The sequence below is a fragment of the Tamandua tetradactyla genome, chromosome 7, assembly GCF_023851605.1.
Source record: "Tamandua tetradactyla isolate mTamTet1 chromosome 7, mTamTet1.pri, whole genome shotgun sequence".
In the NCBI taxonomy this organism is placed as follows: domain Eukaryota; kingdom Metazoa; phylum Chordata; class Mammalia; order Pilosa; family Myrmecophagidae; genus Tamandua; species Tamandua tetradactyla.
The window spans coordinates 89317964-89338923 of NC_135333.1; the positions used below are offsets into that span (position 1 = coordinate 89317964).

Genomic DNA, 20960 nt, shown 5'->3' on the forward strand with positions numbered 1-20960 from the left:
CAAGTCAGCTGCTATATGTGGGGTTCAGAGGATTTTCCCCCCACTGTCTCTCATCCCACTGCATGCTAATTTTGTGGGCATCAGGAATCTAATCATTTGTCCCATATCCCCAAACACAACTTTTGCCTACATGGGCCCACTTTTTAAAATGTAAACTCCTCAAGTTGCCGTGGCTTTCAAAATCTTCTATTAGAGCATCAGGACTCACAAAGAGAAGAAGGAGGCCACCCCAGAATGGAAAAATTCTATTTTTGGCTCAGTTTCATCACAAGGACAGCCTGTGGTCAGGCTTCCTAAGGAGCGGTGCCCACGCCCAGAGCAGCTGACTCCACGTGTGTAGCTGGACTTGTTTTGAAAGAATATGATGAGGCTTTCTTCCCCAGGGTATTTGCAGCCCTTCCTTACTTTACTAAGCACACTAATAATTCCTTCTTCATTATCTGTCTTACCTGAGGGGATCAGAGACCCATTCCCACTCATCAAATTCATCCCTTCCCTCTCCCACTCTGGCTTGTCTTGCCTCTCTTCAATGCTCACAGATCTGGAGAAGCAAAGATGGGTTCTGAAGACAGTGGCCATGCTCTGAATCGTGTTCATGCAGCCTTGCCCCTACAGCCGTTTTTGACTTTGCCATACTTTATGCTCGAAATTAGATTATAGGAGATGTCTGCACTTTGGCCAGGTTTGTGGGTTCAATATGCTGCCAGTGAATACATGCTTACTGAGCTTCAGTGCTGACAAGGCTTTTTAGTGCCCTAACAAACAGGATTTATTTGGATTTTAAATTTATCACCAGGAATGGAAAATTGATGGTCTTGCCAGTGTTAGTAGCCAAGACTTCCAAGGTCCTGTTGAACTCAAATATATCCTCAGCTCCTCAATCGATGTCCTATTAATATCCCAGAAATTTCACCAGGCAAATATGAATATTATTTTCTTCCTATTAGTATGATTGTAATGGATGATTAAATCTTTGTGTTACAAATGTTTTAGAAAGACATTTGTAGTTGTTCACCCCAGAGTTTAATGATGTTTTGGGGTGGGGGTACTTCTTCAGAATGTAAAAGAACGTTGCCAATAGTCAGTCTCACATTTAACTGTGTTGGAAATTACACTATCTGTTGGAAGGATAAAAACACCCATATAATGTTATTTAAGAGATCTGGTTATGATTTACATCACTTGTCAGGTTTACATATAAGATTTAGCATAATTTATCCACATTTAAGTTCCTCAGAGTAATCTTTGTTCAACTCTTCCTCACCCCAATGGCCTCACAACTCGTTCTTCATTTAGCGGAAAATTTAGGGACTGATTTTTGTCAGTAAAATTCTACAATGCTGTTTGTATTGGCTTAGGTTGTACATAATTACCAAGTGTTTCTGGAAAAAAGAAAACATAATTATTTAAACCTATGATACAGGTGCCTGTAGACTAATACGATATCTAAAATTCAAATTTTTAAAAACAAACAAACAAAAAGAAACATTATTTGCTACTCATTTCAAAATAATCCTTTCCTAAAGGAATAATCACATAATTTCTTTAAATAGCAACTTCTCCAGGTAAACGGAAAGTATGACTCAATTTTCAACTCAAAATCTATTTAAATACAACATTTCAATAACATACCTGGTGTATAGCGTGAGACAGAGATTATTTTGACATGTCCTATATCAGGTTAAGTGGTTAAACAGCAAATAGGAAAAATCTTATTTATATTGGCTATCATTTTAATGCAAATTTTCCAATTTTTTAGAATGAGAGTAGCTGACGTAATGTGTGGTGTAAACTTTATAGCAGCTAAATCTCACTTTTAATACAGAAGTCTCCTGTGCTATTCCCTGCTTCACGATACCATCACTTTATTGAGCAGAATCCCCCCCCTTTTTTTTTCAAAGCAAGCAGAAAGTTTATTGAATACACATATGAGAGAGCATGTGGCCACTCTCACAAGAAAAGAGGGTGAAAGGCGAGAGGCCCTGGCAAGGTAAAGCCATTCGCGTTTATAGATTAGCTTTCCTTACTTCCCCTCCCCATTCCTGTTTGGGGCTTTGTCTCTTCCCTTCCCTTTTCTCCAGGGTGGTGTCTGGTAGTAGCCAGTGCATCTGGGTGGGTGGGCTGGCTCCACCATTCCCCACCGGTGACTCACACAGGTGTGGGTGGGCCGGCTCATGATGGGTTATCTGTGAGCGGCTAGGCCTGTGGGGACATCGGCCTTCCCGACCTTGAGTGACTGTCCTAGCTTGAGGGCTTTGCTCTCCTCTTGGGTCCCTATTCTCGCCCGCCTTGACTGCCCCATCAGAGAGTTCTCACCCCTTAATCTCAAGTGCCGCTGAGGGACAAAAGTCTGTCTTCCTGGAGCTGCTTCTTGCTTGTCAGGGGGTATCAGGCCCTGCCTGACAGGGTGCAGAATTTTCTGGCTATTTCATTTAAGTTAAGAGGGAAGGAGTCCAGAGGGCGGTTAGAGTGACTGAAAAGCCTTGCAGCAGCATTAGTTTGGTGTTAAAGGCTTCTAGTCTGGAAGAAATAAACTTGCTGAGAAGCTTAAACATGCAAGAGCCAATCAATAACAAGAGGAGAGAAGAGAGAGGTCCTAGGAAAGGCATTAACCAAGTGAGACCGGGGAAGAGTGAAGTAAATGACCACTTTTCAGGTCCAAGAGTTTAGCTGGGCAGCTTGTTTTTTGCTTAAGTGTGGAATAAAAGGGGATATGTGCCACGTTAAGGGGTACAGGAATGAGGCTTAGGAAGGAGTTTGATTGACTGGGTTGCAGCTTTGGCTGCCGTATTGGCCTGGTAATTCCCTCGAGAGATGATAGTATTATTTGTTTGATGGCCAGGGCAATGAATTACCACTATTTTTCTGTTGGTAAGAACATGGCATATAAGAGATTTATAATCTCTTGGCAGCGTTTAACTGGGGTTCTGCCTTTTGTGAAAAAGCTTGCTCTTTCTACACTGTCACGCGAATATGCAGGATTAGGAGAGTATATTTGGTATTAGTGTAGAGATTTAGCCTATTTTTTCTTCTTTTTAGACCTCAGGTGAGAGCAATTAGTTCTACTTTTTGAGTTAAAGCCCTTGGGACAGGGCTTTGGCTTTACTCTAGTTTGGCTGACTATAGCGCGTACTTGGCTTTTTTTTTTTTTCCCTTTTGTTAATGAAGCTACTTTTAGAAATAAAAACATTTGAAAAACCACAGTAGAGGTTTTGTCCTGTTTTACCATTACACATTTACTAGGGTTAGGCTAATTAACAGGTAGAACACGGTTTGTATACTTGCCTTATTTCTCTTTTAAAGTTATTTTGTTGAAGAGGAAGTTCCGATTTATAACTGACCATCTGTACTCTTAGAAAAGCCTTAAAATAGTGTAACTGACAAGTAAATTTGTTGTTCCCATGATTTGTAACTTTTACCATTACACAGATCAGTATTAGGATAGAACATTGTCAAGTTTTTTAGGAATTTTAAACAATTTCTAAATATATGAATAACATTTCACCTATGCAAATTTAGCTAACAGAAGGATAGAAAATCTTTTTTAATTATTATAATACTTTTAAAATGTGATATGTTAAATTATTTTAGCACCTCACTTCTACAAAGTGAGAGAACAAATTTTTACAACACTTTTTCTTAAGAGCAAGAAGACGTCTTCTACAATAAAGGATGATAAGGTCAACATAAACATTAACACGGATATTATTCTGATGTGATATAAAATTTTTATCTTTTAGATAGAGTACTCAGATGGTTAAAAAAATCTTTTTATAACCTTTAATTAAGAGTAGACTAACAATTTGCATTATTTTAACAAAGAAAACTAAGTTCCAGTTTTGTATGCATACACGGTTTTACACAAAAGTTTTTTTTAAAGAATATTATCAAGTCTTATTAAATTTTGTTAGCATTGAATTTACATGCTAAAAATGGACAGAATTTACTTTCACAAATTTTTTACAACTTCTTGCAGAGAATCCCATTTTGATAAATACATGTGTGCTGGCTAGATCAAAGTAATGAGGTATTTCTGATATGCCCAGCTTCTCAGTCTTTGGTTTAAATTAAAAAACCCAGCCTTTATCTAGCTACCGATCTAATTTAGAGATATCTTCTTTTCCATCCTGGTCAGCACCCTTACTGCCACACATCACTTCTATGCAAAGAATGCATATCTAGGGAACATAAATTCAGGATCTAACCGGCTGCTGATACTGGGTGAGTCACTTTTACTCTCCAAGCCTTCTTTGGAAGAAGGATTCGGGGCAGAGGGTGTTGGACTAATTCTTTGCAGCCCACAGATTCTCTAAGATCATGCATCATTTCAACTCCTATTTAGGTTTGTGGGCATAAGATTGGAATAGATACGAAAGGAAAGTTGCTTAGAGCTTTTTGAAGGACAAATCATTGATAACATCATGAAAATTGGTGCCTTTTCAATCACGTAATACTTTAAATATTTTCATCACTCTTTCATATTCATTATCTCACTTTATTCTCTCCTAAACCCTGCGATGATCAGCCCCAACTGTCCCCAAGACACAGGAGGGGAAACCAAAGCTCACAGCTGTCACAACGTCATCAATGTCATATAGATAATGCGAAAGACAGAAGCAGAAATTTTTAACTTCCAGATCCCAGGACACTCTCCTGAGATCATGATGGGTTAGCTTCCCCTTCATAATTCATTAAGAATTGTAATATATTAGAAAAGATCCCAGTCTGTGGACACCCCTAAAATACTTGAAGTTAGAGTTTAAAATTCAACACATGATTAATTAAGTGAAATCTTTACAATGACACCTTTAGGGTTATAATGTCTTCCAGGTCAAAAAAGACCTAGCTGTTACCCAGTCAAAAGAATGATCAGATCACAAGGCAACCCTGTCCGTTAGGAAGAGGCGGCCCAACTTGGAGATCGATGGGGCAGAAGGAGGTAGGCCTGGCTTCAGGTCTCCAGCACTTTCTTAGGGATCTTTGGTTAGGCTCTGCTCGTTCCTCACTGAAGATAAAGTAAGAGGAGCAATAACAAAGAGTTTGAATAAAAATGTGATGGGCAGGTGCCCTTCGTTTAGATTGGTTATTACATTTTATTAAAAGCTGACTCCACCATTCTGGTTATTTTCCATTTCCTGCTTTATTTTTCTCTTAAGCACTCATCATAATCTAGCATACTATTTGACTTGTTTGTTTATGAACGAATTTTTTAGTTAGTTTATTGTCTGCTATTAGAATGTGTACTTCAGGAGGGTAGGGATTTTACTCTATTTTGTTGACCGCTGTTCCCCCACTGCTTAAAACACTCCTAGCACACAGTAAATGCATAATAATCACTAATAATGAATGGATAAATGAATTTTCACAACAACGCTAAGAAAGGTACTCCTGCTACCTTGTTTTACAGATAAGGAAACTGAAACAGTGCTAATGTAGGTTTCCGAAGGTCACAGAACTAGTCTAAGTGGCAAAGCTGGGACACCCACTGGGAGCTTGACCCCAGGGGCACCTTTAGTCTGCCCTCCAGTCTAGAGCTGTGCAAGCCATGAGGTTCCATCAGCTGTTCTCAGTCTGAACCACTAATCATTCGGATCATGCAGCCAACAAACTCCCTTTGCTCCAAACCACCGCTCACTGAGCAAACTTCTGATTATAAACTTGGCTTCTCAGGAAAAAAAATATGCTGACAAGCCAGCATGTATGTATGTTCTGCTTGGAAATTATGGTTTATCTTGTTAAGTAAATGCACATTCTAATTTATCCACCTTTCTGCCTTTTGACACTGATTAGTGTGTTCCCCATCTAAATTCATTCTGTGTGCCCTGATGGCATCTGGTATCTAGGCCTGCAACATTCAGGGCTGGAATCTGGAACTTTATCACCTGACAGAGGGCCTGTCTGGGCTGCTCTTGAGAGACCTCCCCCGGTGGCAGCCCAGTACCACTGCATTCCCATCTGATCTAAGAGGAAGTATTTTTAGCAAATAGTATTCTGACTATAGTTATTGGGCAATTTGGGAATGACAGCAATGAACACAAATTGTGAAGCAAAGCTTGGTATCATACAGGATCAGCCAGGGTATGAGCGCAAATCACAGTTTTATTTTAAGGTTTAATGGCAAGTTTAAATTGGAAACCCCAATTTTTGTGATAAACATAGAGGGACATGAGGAAAGGAAAATACACGATGCCACAACACAGAATGAAAATTTGACTCGAAGTTTAGTAATTCCAGAAGCCTGGGTACCTAACGATAATCTTAATATCAGTTAATAGTAGAGCATTGTGCATTCTCCAGACAAGGATTCAAAAAAAGGCTCCTGCAACTTTAATTACACGAATCATTCTTTTCTGAAACACTGTATTCTATTCTCAGACTCATAGGAGCCCAAAGAAATCTTCATGAAGTACACATATCCTAGAAATACTAAGTTATTCATGCTTATTTACTGTTATATATGTGAGTTTACAGTTTTAAATGCCTAAACATTTGCTCGATTGTGCATTATTCTAAGTTAAGAATCAGAAAAAATATTTTGCATGGAAAATAAACTGTGGATAATACTTGATTATTATTTAAAGGCATAAAATGCTTTAACTAAAAGGCAGCTCTATCATTTAAATGACTGAAATAGCATATGTCTTAAAAACAACTGTCTCTGATTAAGGCAATTTCATCTTATGAAAGCAGCAAAGGCGTCCAGGCACCATGGCTAGCATGCATGGGGGGTGCCCTTATACAAACGCTGGCCCACAGCTGGTCCCTGCATAGAAACCATTTTTGATTTGAGCATTTTGGGGGTAATATAGTATTATTCTTGCACACTGTCAAATTCACCATGAAAACTATAAATTATTTTAAGCTAGAAAACAAAAATAATACATGGGATTTCTTTAAAAAGACACCAGAAGAGAAATCTATTTTAAATTAATTACCAGTTAAGATCCTTTTCTGCTTGCAGACAGGTTTTCAGTGATTATGCAACAAATATTCTTATTTTTCTACATTGATTGGTCTGTTCATAAAACAGCTTAGCCTGGTTTCCTTGTTCCCTTTGCAAACTTTAAAGACATTGCCCATGTGATGGAGAAAATGTAGTTACTCCTAGCTTATATGGCTAATTACAGCAACAGCAGGGGGGGAAAGAAAATTCAAACAAACTGCAAATAAGTAATGAAAGGTTAAAGGTTACGTGAGCTTTAACTACAATTTCACACCCTGTGCAACTGTACTTTAATAAAGCCTGTAGCAGCAACTCTTTTTGTTAATTTTAGTCAGATGTTTTGATGTTTCTTGGGTACCTATTTTGCAGAAAAGAGCTTCAGGTTATGTTTCTATTTTTTATTGGCATGGATTTCTTTATCACAAATCACCCATCTACAATCTTATCTCTGTTATATGTTCAAAATCAAATACATTAATATTTTCATTGGAAAAACTAATACAATCCACTATGTTCTTTGCCACTGATCTCCACTGACGCTTTAGGATTCCTTTTAGAAAATGCCTTAAGAAAATGCAAGTCCTTAAGAGAATACTCCTCCTTCTGTTGTAAAGTCTGGCTTTATATTCCTCACAGGAAGGAAGGGCCCACGAGATCTAGAAGGGGGCACTGAGCTTGAATGCTTCCTTTTTGAGAAAGAGCAACAACAACCTGTTAAGCAGTCACTTCTAGAAAGGATGCCTCTTTTGGTAATTCCAATAACCATAAGGGATGAAAAGTCATTTCTGCTAATTTTGGAAGAAAAAAATTTCCAGTTCTATAAAACCGGCATTGTGACTTCTTTCGCACAGTGAACAGAAGAGAACACAGGATGACGTCTTGGTCCTACAAAACAGCACCCATACGCCACTTGAATGAGCCTGATTAAAAACTGACAGTTAGCTGTGGGCTTTGAAGATTATGCAAAACCTCAAATTCCCCAAATTCTCAAGCTATAATGTAATTCCTGATCTCTTGGATTCTGTGGAGTGGCGTAATGGTTTCTCTTATATATACATTGGATGCACCCAATTTAGTCTTAGAAATATATGTTTATCTCTGAAGACCCTTTGAGGCAATATTGCAAAATACTATGTCAAGGATTGTTGGAAATACTGAAAGATTGCATCATGTAAAAAATACATCAATGTCATTTAAGTTGAACAAAATGGTTTCTTACTTTTCCTCATAGCATTTTAACCAACTCTCAACAAACTTGTTCAATAAATACGGCATAAAACAAGCATTCTGCACTTGGTTGCACAGATGTAATTTGCCAATCTGATTGATTCCTTTCTCTATAGCTAACCTGATTTCTACACACTCCATATTTTCTCTTTATTAAAGATGACATAATTTTGGTTTCTATCACTTTCACATTCACCTTATTATCGAGAAAGAGAGAGATGTAAAGACAAAGATCAGAAAGGATAAGATTTCATAGCACAGCTTTGCAACCAAATATAAAAATCTGACAAAAACTCATAACACAAATAGAAAAGATAAATTGAGCAACGAAATACTAAAGCTCTATGAAGAGAAGGAGTTTGGCAAAAGAGCCACATAAGGCACATATTTGGAAAAAATAAGAATGAGCAATAGGAACACAACATTTACTCTGGGAAGACTAACTACGTTACCATGATTTGAACAAGTCGAATAATCTGTTTGTTGCCAGATGGAGAAACTGCGTTCACAAGTGTTAGCCCACGCTTTCAATGCTGTTTATATCTAATTCTTCTTACACGGTTCCTTTTCACCAGTGATGAAGAAAAATAATTCCTAATACTTCTAAAGTTTACTTTATTTAGGAAAAGCATAAGAGAGAAAATGAATTGTTGACCTAAATCTGATTTCAGCTTCAGCTCCATTTCTTTCCCCATTTAGACAAGATCCTAATCATCGCCACTGAAACCATGCTTCTCAGTGACTGGTTATGTCCTGCTGAGTAAATTAAGTTGGCCTTATAGAACTATATGGTGACCAGCTGGAAGAGTAGAACATCATAATAAGGAAGGGAACTCCTTTTCTTGAAGGTTGGTATATGATTCTTCTCTCCTTTTAGCCTCTGGCTTCCACGACTGTCCGAGGAGGAAGTGATTTTAAAACCACAGGGTATCAAAGCTCAAAGGGTTTTTTGATGAGTTTAATGGAAGCTCCTTGTTTTTCATAAAAGGAAGAAAGGGAAGGTTAAGTAACTTGTTCAAGCTCTTTCAGTTCTCTTAATTACTAATTCAATCCTCTGTGCCCAAGAGGTCATTTAGATCCGGTGGATCCCCTGCACAAAGGCTCCATTCGAATGCGTGTAGATTGAAGAGTTACAGGTATTGGGGAAGAATAAGTTCCTTATTACTGGAAATCTTCAAACAGGGCTTTAAGTGTTAAAGTAGGAATATCTTCTTCATTTTTTTCTTTTATTTTTACAGATTTAGGACACAAAGGCACAAAGAGGTTAAATGAATTGCCCATGGTTAAAAAGTAGGAAGTAGCCAAGTTGGGATATGAGACTAGACAGCTAATGCGCGTGCTTTTTTTTAAATGTTTTTATTGAAAAATCTTTACACATGTACAGTACACACATGGTGTACAATCAATGGCTCACAGTATCATCGCGTATTTGTGTATTCATCATCATGATCACTTTTAGGACATTTGTATCACTCCAGAAAAAGAAATAAAAAAGAAAAAACTCATACATCCCACACCTCTTACCCCTCTCTCTCACTGACTACCAGTATTTTAATCCACCCAATTTTTTTTACCCTTTATCCCTCCTCATTATTTATTTATTTTTCATCCTCATTTTTTTTTAACTCATCTGTCCATACCCTGGATAAAAAGGAGCATCAGACACAAGGTTTTCACAATCACACAGTTACACTGTAAAAGCCATATCGTTCTACAATCGTTTTCAAGAATCAAGGCTACAGAAGCACAGCTCAACAGTTTCAGGTACTTCCCTCTACCCACTTTAATACACCATAAACTAAAAAGGGATATCTAAACAATGCATTAGAATAACCTCCAGGATAACCTCTCGAATCTGAGATCTCTCAGCCATTGAAACTTTATTTTGTCTCATTTCTCTCTTCCCCCTTTTAGTCCAGTAATGCCTGTGCTCTTATCTACTATATTCTTTGCCTATTAGCTATCACCTGAACTTTTAGAAAGCTAAGCCACATGTCATTCATTATTTCTTATTCATTTGTTCATTCATTCATTAAGCAAATATTTACTGAGCACCTACTAGTTCTAGACACGGTTCTACAATGTAGTGATGTAGCCGTAAACAATACAAAGTATTGCAGGTTATATTTTAATGAGGGAGGCATAAGATAAAAATATACAATATAATATCAGCTAGTGATAAGTGTTTTGGAGAAATAAAAAAGCAGGATTAGAGGATAAAGAATGATATTTAGGGGGTGGGGGGAGGAACCCTTTTTGGAAAGGGGGCCAGAGTAAACCTCTCTGAAGCTGTTACATGGGAGTAGAGGCATGCAGGATGTGAGGGAACCCGCAGGATGTGAGAGAACACACAGAACGCTGCCTGCTGAGAAGAGGATGTGCAAAGGCCTTAAGGTGGAAATGAGATGGGTGTATCATGAGAACAGCAAGGTAAGTGTGGCTGGAGGCAATGAATGAGGAGGAGGGAAGAGAATGGCAGGGCCAGAGTTCATAGATTAGGGCAGGGAGTTCGGATTTCATCATAGGTACAGTGGAAGGCAACAGAAAGTTTTGAGCAAGAGAGTGACATATTCTGAACATTAAAATAATCATCATGTTGTCATTTTTCTCCGAGAAGATTAAATGGGAGAAGGGTGAGAATTGAAGCAAAAAGACCACGTTAGCAATAGCTACAGTGGTATAGGTGAGAGTGAAGATTATTTGGACAGAGTGATAGAAGTTTTAGGAAATAGTTATTAGTATCTATTTTATTGGGTAATATAAATGAGACATTTTGATGGAATTTATGTTGAGTAGATGAAGGATAGAGGAATGAAGAGTCCAATCTTCCAGTTAAGGTCAAAAGCTCATTTACAATTAAGTGCTGAAAAAGAAGAGTGCATCCTAGGTCACGGCCACCACTGCGCAAGACAGAACGCACCTGGGGAGAAAGCTTTGCTCACATGCAGACCCTCACGGAAGGGGAGTGACCTGGTGCCACTGCCCCCCCCCCCCCCCCGCCTTTTCTATCTCTGCCTTCAGCCTAGTCAGTAGGCAAATCTGTGTAAATGTCATATTGATTTGACATGTGAAAATCTATAATTCTCCTTCGTGTTTTTCTCCCGTGTGGACTTTCACTCATATATAAATAGCTCCAGTAAGTTTGATTTACAATTTTTTTTATTTATTAGAGAAATTGTAGATTTATAGAGAAATCATGAAGAAAATATACAGTTCCCATATACTGTGCCCTCTACCCCCATTACATACACTTTTCATTAGTGTTACATTTTCACTGTTTTAAATAAATCAATCCTCAGTATTATCTGTTGACAAACACGAGTCTTATGCATGATTTCCACAACTCAGTCTTTACTTTTGCTGAGTCTTCTTTCCTGAGCATTGATTTTATTTTATCCAGAGGCCAGGGAATCACTGGTCTCTGGATGGCCCGTTGTCACCTTAGATGGAATGAGCCGGCAACTAAAATGTCTGCTGCCCTGCATGTTGTGGGGGAGGAGATAACTTTTGATATTTCAGTCAATGAAAGTTTTATTCTTCCAGTCACCTAAACTCAAAACTTTAATCTTCTTTCCCTTTCTCTTAAATCCACTGTCACAACAATCATTTTTCTTAATTTATCTTTCACCTAGAGTCAGGGAATCAGAAAATTAGTGCAGAAAGGACCTAAGAGATCAGTTATTTCATTCATTCATGCAACAGCTATTTGTTGAGGTCCTTTTGGTTTTACACTGCCTGGTTACTAGGAAACAGTGACCAGGAAAGTAAAGGCCCTAGTTCCCAGGGAAACAGACAGTAAAAAAAGCATTAAAAATTCACAGGCAAATAATTTTAAAAAGTGATAAGACCTTTGGATGACAAAGTACTATTATAGAGGAACTGGATCTTTTTTACATTGATTGAGCAGAGAAGGAGGATTTTAATTTCTAATGAGAAGCATTCCAGGTAAAGGGAATAGCAGCAGCCAAGTTCCTAAAACAATTGCAGGGCTGGCAGAATTGAAAACCTTATGAAGAAGGCTAAGGAGGCTGAGCATACTTAAGAGACCCAAGCCCTGTTTTGTGTTCCAGGTTCCTCCTATGCATTTTCCATCCTTGTAAAGGTGATCTCCAGCCTCTTCCTCCTTTATAACATCCTATTATGGGCATATGACACTTCTTAAGCATCCCATTAAAAACATCACATAATTCCTCTACTTGAAAAATCTGCAGTCTTTCCTCCATTTGCACAATAAAGCACACACTCCTTACCCTGAGCAACTAATGCCTGCTACAATTTAGCCTCAAACTGATGTGGGAGGGATGGGTCTGCTTACTCTCTGCTCCTTTCCTTTATACCCCATATCCTCTTCTCAACTTGAAGGAGAGCTCCTCACCTATACTTTGTCTAATGTTGCTGTCTGGTGTTAGTATCTAATATTTATATAGTTCCCAAGTCAGGCCCAAGATTCTTGAAGGAATTTATTTGCCTTTGTGTTCTCCCACAGAAACTGGGCCATTCCTACAAATACAGTAGACACTAAGTAAATGTTTTTGAAAAAATGGTAATCTCTTGGGGTCTGAAATGCTGTTCTGATCCTCAAATGCTCATATATATTTTTAATTTAATGTAACATTTATTATACGTTATACGCTGTATAAATATTAGTGTGTTGAATCCTCAAAACAACCTTATGATGTAGGGACATTTATCCATTTTACAAATGAAGCAACTGAGGCATAAGGTGGTTAAATAATCTTCTCAATGGTACCAAAGTCCCTAATGCTGGCTGTCTGGTTTCAGAGTCGATGTCTAAACCATTACACCACCCTGTGTCTCTCTCACACATATCCAGCACCCCATCCACTAACTCCTTTTCAATACATTACCAGATTCTTATCTCCTTCTTGGTTTCTTGTCCACAAGTGAGTTATACATTAGAAAACAAAGTGAGGAAAATATGGTGCTCTCAAGTAAGAATAAATGTTATTGCCCCCAATAAAGTGAATTATTATGTATCTGTTGCCACTATGTCTTCATCTCCTAAAATAACATTTTAATACTGAATTTAGTGCTTTGGAATGGTACTAGGCCCTCAGATCTGGAAACGGGAATTCTCAGAAGGTCTGCAGAACAGATGCAGTCTGCAGACAGTGGAAATTTCCCAACCCATGGTCAGAATCATAGTTTAATTTTTTCTCAGAGGGTACAGCTCCAGGTATAAGAAGAAAATTCGTGGCCTGGTCTCAAATCAGTCTTGTCCTACTGAAAAGACCGGCAGCACAGAGGTGTAATCACGTGGACAGTAGTCTGTCAAGATATAAAAACCAGACTCCATTCAGGGAAAGCCAGTCCACATACGACCTCCCAGTGAACACAATGGAAACAGTCAAATTTTGAGCCACTTCTAAAATACCTATCACAATTGCTTCTCGTTTGTAATATAAAACAAACATTAACATACCCCAAATGTTGTGGAAAGAAATATTTTAAGTATTGGAGTTGTCAGGATTTTAGAACTAGGACAGAAGAGATTTTGGAACTCATTTAGTCAGATTCTTATTATGAATGAGCAACTGCTATCCCCCGAAGTCAAGTTTCTTACTCAAAGTCACAGGTCTACCTAGTAGAACCAGGACCCGAGGACTTTATATCACCACTGGGAACCCATTCCATACCATTAAGCTGGCTAAAGGAAAGTCCTGGGTAACTATCACTTTATGCAGTTATAGGTGCCTTTGCACATAAGCCATGCTTGAATTTAGCTTTTTCACATTTCAGATTCTGGTGACCCAGTGTTCTTGATATAAGTGATGTTTGGAATGCTCTTCAATAATCTACAGAGTAACCTGAACACTTTGGATACTTTCTTAAGAGTTGATAATCATAATAGAACATCAATGCAGAAGAAAACTTAGAGAGCCAAAGTGTTATTTCTAAAGCAAAACTTGTGCTTAATACTGGAAAATTTTCAAATGTTAGGAAAACGGGAAAAGGTGATTGCATGACCAAAAAATGCTCCAAGTTCTCCTAAAATGTACTCACTGGAAAATGAAAAAATTTTCCTTTGTTGCTCCCCTAATTTAGCCAGAAAAAAGGCAAAGCGTGGCCCCCTCATCTCCGAGAGGGATGTAAGTTACTCAGCTTACTTAGACGTAAGTAAGCTAGATAGAGTTTGTTCTTGTATAATTTTTGTTTTGAAACAGTGGCTGCTGCTACCCCTTTCCTTGCATAATCTCCCTGTGGCACTCATAATATCACGCCACACCTCTTTGGGTAAGATCTGTCCTTAAATTACTTATGAAGCTGAAATGGATTCAGTGGTTCAAACAATTCAAAAATTTAAGTGAGCTCCTGACTTTTGATTTAACAAAGTAACAAGGGCTAAGTGGACTTGAGTCTAGGTCAGCATACAAGATAGGAAGAGCCCCCTGTTTAACCTTTTTCTGGGAGTCAAACTCATTACTTAACTACGTAAAAACTATGGGGATTTCTTTAACGTATACCTTGTACTGTATACAAGGAATCTGTGATGCAGGGGCCATGTCTGTGTTTACCCCTCTGCCCCTCTCCAGGGCCTGGCTAGCACAGTGCTTCTAGCATATCAGAGGCGTTAGGAATTTATTGAACAAATCTCAGTTGATCGCTGCCCACCTATAAGGTGAACACTATGCAGAATCAGTTAACTGTTTGGTTAAACAGCCTAAAAATGCACTGAACCTGCAAAGTAGTAAGTATTTAAATTTAGCCACAAAATACTTTAGGTAGAAGTGGAATGGTCAAACATTCATTGAGCAGTAACCATGAGTCAAGCACTCTGTGATGCTCTAGGATAGATGCAATTTAATTTAATCCATACAAGAATCCAATAAAGATGATTATTATCCCCATTTTGCAGATGAAGAAACAGACTCAGAGCCAAGGTAACTTACCCTAGATGCTATTATTTCAAAACACCTTGATCTCTAAATATCCATAAAAGCAACTGAATGTGCCAACATGATATTCAATGACTAATCTTTGAAATACAAGTGCTGAACCATTTTTGCAAAATTCAGCAATTATTTTTCAGGAATTCCCTTAGATAAAACTAGTCTAAAACCCTATGGAGATTAGCCTGCCTGATAACCTTATCTAATACAAGAGGAGTATTTCAGCTTAAGTGCCATCTTAACTAATTACTCCTAAAATGGCATGGGCTATGTGAGTCTATTAAAAACCTTTTGACAGAAGTCGTGTGGCTTTACAGTATATAGTTTTCATTCCCACAACTTACATTTTGATGGCCTCTGTTACTCTCTGGAAGAAAGCCAGATTTTCTGAGTAAAATGTATCAGTCCTAACAAAGTGGACATTATTATTCCAGAAAGCCAACTGAGAATTGAACAAGATCTTACGGTAATGACTAGAACTGGGAAACAAGAATTTTCTTTGGCACAGTAGGAAGAAATCTTTTTATTAAGGTTATGAGAATTAGAGATACGAATATCTTTATAAATTCAAAATAAATGACTTAGGATGGATCACTATTTCAAAGAGGTTTCTATATCGTCAACAGAATCCAAATAATTATGTTCTAATATTTGGGTCTGTAGCATAATAACATTATTAATCAATGTTGGGTCACAAGATATCTTTGAACTGACTCAAGCACTTCTAGGTTCACTGACATAAAGTTAAAATTCTCTTTTTGAGGTCTCCTTTGGAAATTGTTTTTTTCTTGTTGGTTCTACTTTTCAATGAGTAAAATCCAGGTGGTAGACTCTTGACTTATTATTACTGTTGTTACTATAAAATAATGGAACAACTCTGCGCCCTGCAATCTAAGGGCAAGTTTTCTCTGATTTCCCCATTCTCTGCTGACTGAGTCTCCCTTGGATGACCTCAATGAAATCTGTGATTTCAAATGTCAAATATATTCCAGTGCATTTTATGATTATTTTTTACATGACCACTTAAGAGCATTTATTGGACAATGATTATGTACCAGGCACTGTTCTAGGCTTCTGAGAAACTGTAGTAAACAAGAGATGAAAATTCTATATTGAGATAGGTTATTTTTTCTAGTGGATTGTCTATTTTAGATTTCTCTTTTGAATCCAAAGCCCATGCATTCTATTGTACCTAGGCATTTCAGTACTCTGAGCCAAGCTGAGATACATGGTCTCTTATCCTCAACTTATTTCTCTGGCACCTCTATCCTCTCCCTCACTACTCTCCCACTACAGGATGCTGGAGAGCTAAAACACCTTCCCCTTGCCTTTGCTAAAGTCCCTACCTTAGTCTTTTTGTATCTATCCTTTCTTTTCAATTTACAGCGGCATTTCCTTAGTATCAGGCCTCATCATTGTTGCCAGGTAATGCAATCTCTCTACCTGTTTAGGATGGCCCCTTGAATCCATTCCTTGCATTGCCATGGAATAGTCTTTCAAAAATGAAAATCTGACCCTGTCTCTTTGGTTTCATATCATTGAAGGGCTTCCCTGAGCTTTTCAAATAGAGTGAACATTTCCAAGCACAAGGCCCTTTGTCATCTGGCTCCTGGTTATCACAGTGGCCTCTTGCCCTCTTGGCTTTCCAACTTTTCCACTCAACGTACCTCTTTCCCCATCTACCTCCTTTACCTGACTCTCCTTGAGCATCCAGGTGTTCCCAAGCCACTCCCTGGTAGTATGCTCCATCACTGCACTCTACTATCACCATTCTTTATTTCTTTATCTCCTTTATTTCACCAAAGCTTCCTAAAAGAAGTTATTGCTTGTGCCTCAACTTTGAATTCCTCGGCTTTAGCCCAGTGCACAGTAAGCACTTAATCTGTGTTTGTTAAATGAACATATTTCCAACAGATGGAAAATGATTTAGTCTGCATATTCAAGACATTTTAGATCATACCTCAACTATATCAACTTAGAGATGAAGAATTTTAATTTGTTAAAATATTAAAGAAGTAGAAAGAGCTTTCCTCCTTACAAAGGGTGTCTTTTGTTTATGTGTTTGATTATTTCTCTTATTTTTGACATATATATCTGATACTAGTCAAGTCTTACCTGATTCTTCTCTAGGAGAAGACACAGCTAAAGGTAAAACCAAAGACACTGGCTCCAGAAAAATCTGTGTTTGGATCCTGGTTTTACCACTTGCTCACTGAACACTTTGGATGAGTAATATATTTCTGTTTGAGCTTTAATTGATATAAAATGGGTAAAATTAAATAAGATAACATGCAAAACTGCTAACACAAATCACACACTGCTTTGGACTAAATTGTGTCCCATAGAAAAAAGCATGTTGAAGCCCTAACTCCTATTCTTGTAGATGTGAACTTATTTGTAAATAGGATCTTTAAAGATGTTATTAGTTAAGATGAGACCAAACTGGATTATGGTGGGCCCTTAATTCAATGACTGATGTCCTTATAAGGAGAGCAAGTTTGGATAGAGAGAGGGAGACAGAGTTGGCCATGTGACAGAGGTAGAGATTGAATGATGCCACCATGGATTGCCAACCACCCACCAGAAGCCAGGAAAAGGCAGAGAATGGATTCTACATTTTAGAAGGAAGCATGGCCCTGCCAGCCCTTGATTTTGGACTTCTAGCCTCCAGAACCGAGACAATAAATTTCTGTTGTTTAAGCCCACTAGTCTGTGGTAGTTTGTTACAGCAGCACTGGCAAACTGACATACCATGGTCTCAGTTTCCTTTCTTTCTCTCTGCTTGCCCTTTCCCTTTAAGATGCATACTTTGCCTGGACTATAGCTCCCTCTCATCTCTTCTGTCAAAAGTCTTCTCATTTTTCAATGTCCAACTTTCCTCATAACCTTCTCTGTGAAACTGTCCCTAATTAGCCTCAAGCCAGAAATAACTGTCCTGTTGTCTGTCCCTCTGTGGTTCCATGTCTTATTCATTTTGTTCAACAAATTTGAACACCTATGATGGGCTCAGTACTAATTTAGGGGCTGGGAAAACAAGAGTGAACAAAACAGATGGCCTAAGGGAATGTATGTTAAGGAGGGCAAAAATAAACACATCAATAAGTATGGAAACAATATAAGGTCAGATTAATATAAGTTCTAAAAAGGAAATAAAGGGCATAATATAGAGTTAAGTAGAATGGGGGTGTCAGGGAAGGCAGTGGTGGGCATGCAAAGTGCTAGAGGAAGACAACTGCAGGCAGAAGGTACATGCAAAGGCTCTGCCCAGGGAAAACATGTGGACTTTTTGAGAAAAAGAAAAGGCCATCATGCTGAATTCTAGTTGGCTAAGAAGAGTGGATGAGATTAAGTGGGTGAAGAAGACTGGGGTGAGACTGCATGGGGGATTGTGGGGAGAGAGTTTGGTTATTCTAAGTATCTGTGAAGGGTTTTAAGCAGAGGCGTGACAGCAGACGGCATAATTCGTTTTACTATGTCTCTGGCTGCTCTGTCTGTACGTCTATGAAATCTCTCACCAGAGTTCTGATCTGCACTCCAGTGTCTGGTGAATATGGCTGTGTTTTTCATTAAATTGTGGTCTGTGTGGGCAGTGACAATATTTTACTCTTGTTTCTATCAGCTCCTTGTGCATAGTGCGCCCCAAGAAATACTTGTCAAACTAAATCGAAACATCCTGCAGCCTCCTTGTAATAATTCTAATTGTAGTAACGATAATCTTTGTAGGAAACTTGCAGTTGCCAACCAGCTCTGAGCAAGTACTTTTTTTTTTTCCTATTTGAATTCCTCTCAGGTCTTCCTGCCATTGTTGCAGCATCATCTGACTCCTGGTCTCCCCGCCAGGCCGACTCCTGCCCTGCGGCCTGAATTTCTATAGTCCCTCTTCTGCAGGGCAACACGTGTGGCAGAGGGTGCGGGGGAGAGCACCACTGTGTACAGCTTTATGCACGGTTCAGGATGGAATGATGATAGGACATGTATCCAGCACCTGTACCTGGCCCACAGTGAGCCCCCATCCAATGCCAGTTACCTTAGTCTTAGTATTGTTAACACGCCTTTATTTAATCCTCTCAGCAACTTTGCAAGGAAAATTATTATATCCAGGGCCAGTTTTTAGCTGGTACATATTTACATGGCTGTACTAGTTGTTAAAATACTGCAATATTTTCTTACTGGTTGCCAAATTAACTACTGCTCCAAGCCCTCTGACTCTCACCCCCCACCCCCAACCCCTATAAACCCCTGCACCCTTCTCTGCCTTGGTCTTCCTCTGGGTCTCCTCTTTGCTTCCCCATTCCCATGATCCACCAACTAAAGGGTTATTGACCAGCACATCAGGGGCCTCCAGGATCCTATAGCATTTCAGTACATCTATTCTGAGCCCTGACTGGCTGACTAGTTGTAATATAGAAGCTGCTAAAAGTTGCACAATGGGTAAATTAAAGTGCAGAAGGGATAAATAAAACCACTTATCTTGTGAAAGGGAAATTCTAAGAAGTCAAACTTTAGATTCTAATGTCCACATTTAACATATGCACAAAAACGTTATAATTCTTACATACGGAAACTTTTCTAGTTTGCTAGCTACTGGAATGCAACACACCAGAGATGGATTGGCTTTTAATAAAAGGGGATTTATTTCATTAGTTCTTCAGAGGAAAGGCAGCTAAAGTTCAACTGAGGTTCTTTCTTTTTATTTTTGCATGGGCAGGCACTGGAATCAAACCCAGGTCTCCAGCACAGCAGGCGAGAACTCTACCTGCTGAGCCACTGTGGCCCGTCTTGAGGTTCTTTCTTATATGAGAAAGCACAGGGTGAACTCTGCTGGCCTTCTCTCCAGGTTTCTGGGTTCCAACAGTTTTCCCCAGGGTGATTTCTTTCTGCATCTCCAAAGGCCTGGGCTGAGCTGAGAGTGCTGAGATGAGGTATGCTGAGCTGCTTGGGCTGTGCTACATTGAGCTCTCTCATTTAAGCACCAGCCAATGAAATAAAAATCATTCACTGCAGCAGGCACACCTCTTAGCCGACTGCAGATGTAATGAGCAACAGATGAGGTTCACGTACCATTGGCTCATGTCCACAGCAACAGAACTAGGTGCCTTCACCTGGCCAAGTTGACACCTGAATCTAACTACCACAGATACTAAGTAGAGAAAGAGAATAATATAGAGGATGGGTCCCACAATAACAATGAAATCAGAGTTGGGAATTGAAACAGATCCCTCTTAAATTGAAGACACATGCCTGAACTTAAAATGTGGAGAGGGAAGGTGGTTTCTCTCTGAATGTATACAATAATTTCTTTACAGCATTGCCAAGGGGCAAAGATCCCTTTGGCTTGCATTGAATTGTAAATATTTTAAAAGTGCCTTATTAATTCTAAAGTCTTTAAAATAGGTTTTAAAGACTGAGCAGTTATATAATTGGCATAATAATATCCAATTACACAATTAGTATAAATTATAAATAACAGAACCAGAATACATAATTTCATAATTATGATACACCATAAGGCAGAATTTACATTGGCAATTGGTGCTAATGAGGGAGGGTTGTATGTGGATCTTAGAAGAACTGATGGCTTTCATGAGGCCAAGCATCTCCCCTCTTCTAACAGTTACTGCTCAAAAATGTGGTTTAAGCAAACAAGACTGATTAGGAATTGCAGACTCACAAACACACCAGGAAAATTGTTGCTTCTTTTCTCTTTATATAACTAAAATAACAGGTGACTAGATTTATTGTCTATCTCATTCAAAAGGCAACACCTCCCTATCTGAGGTTTTAACATACTATTACAATGAGGAATACTCTTAAGGGTGAACTATATACCAAAAAACCTGCCAATGAACATGCTATTTCTTTGCTACTAAAGCAGCTTG

At 38.6% G+C, this 20960-nt stretch overlaps 1 protein-coding gene across 5 annotated transcripts in view; it reads right to left on the minus strand.

The window, feature by feature from the left end:
* The window catches only part of ITPR2 (inositol 1,4,5-trisphosphate receptor type 2), a 521104-nt gene that overhangs the window by 19559 nt on the left and 480585 nt on the right, over positions 1 to 20960 (minus strand). Inside the window, exon 56 of one of the 5 annotated variants that reach the window (XM_077170361.1) lies at positions 3800 to 5005. The exons of 3 other annotated variants lie outside the window; for them this stretch is intronic. In XM_077170361.1, the coding sequence (XP_077026476.1) occupies positions 5003 to 5005 (3 nt within the window). In that variant the 3' untranslated portion in view covers positions 3800 to 5002. Of the gene's footprint in view, positions 1 to 3799; positions 5006 to 12786; positions 13460 to 20960 lie in introns of those variants that run through there. One more of the 5 variants, XM_077170359.1, reaches the window with a different exon arrangement.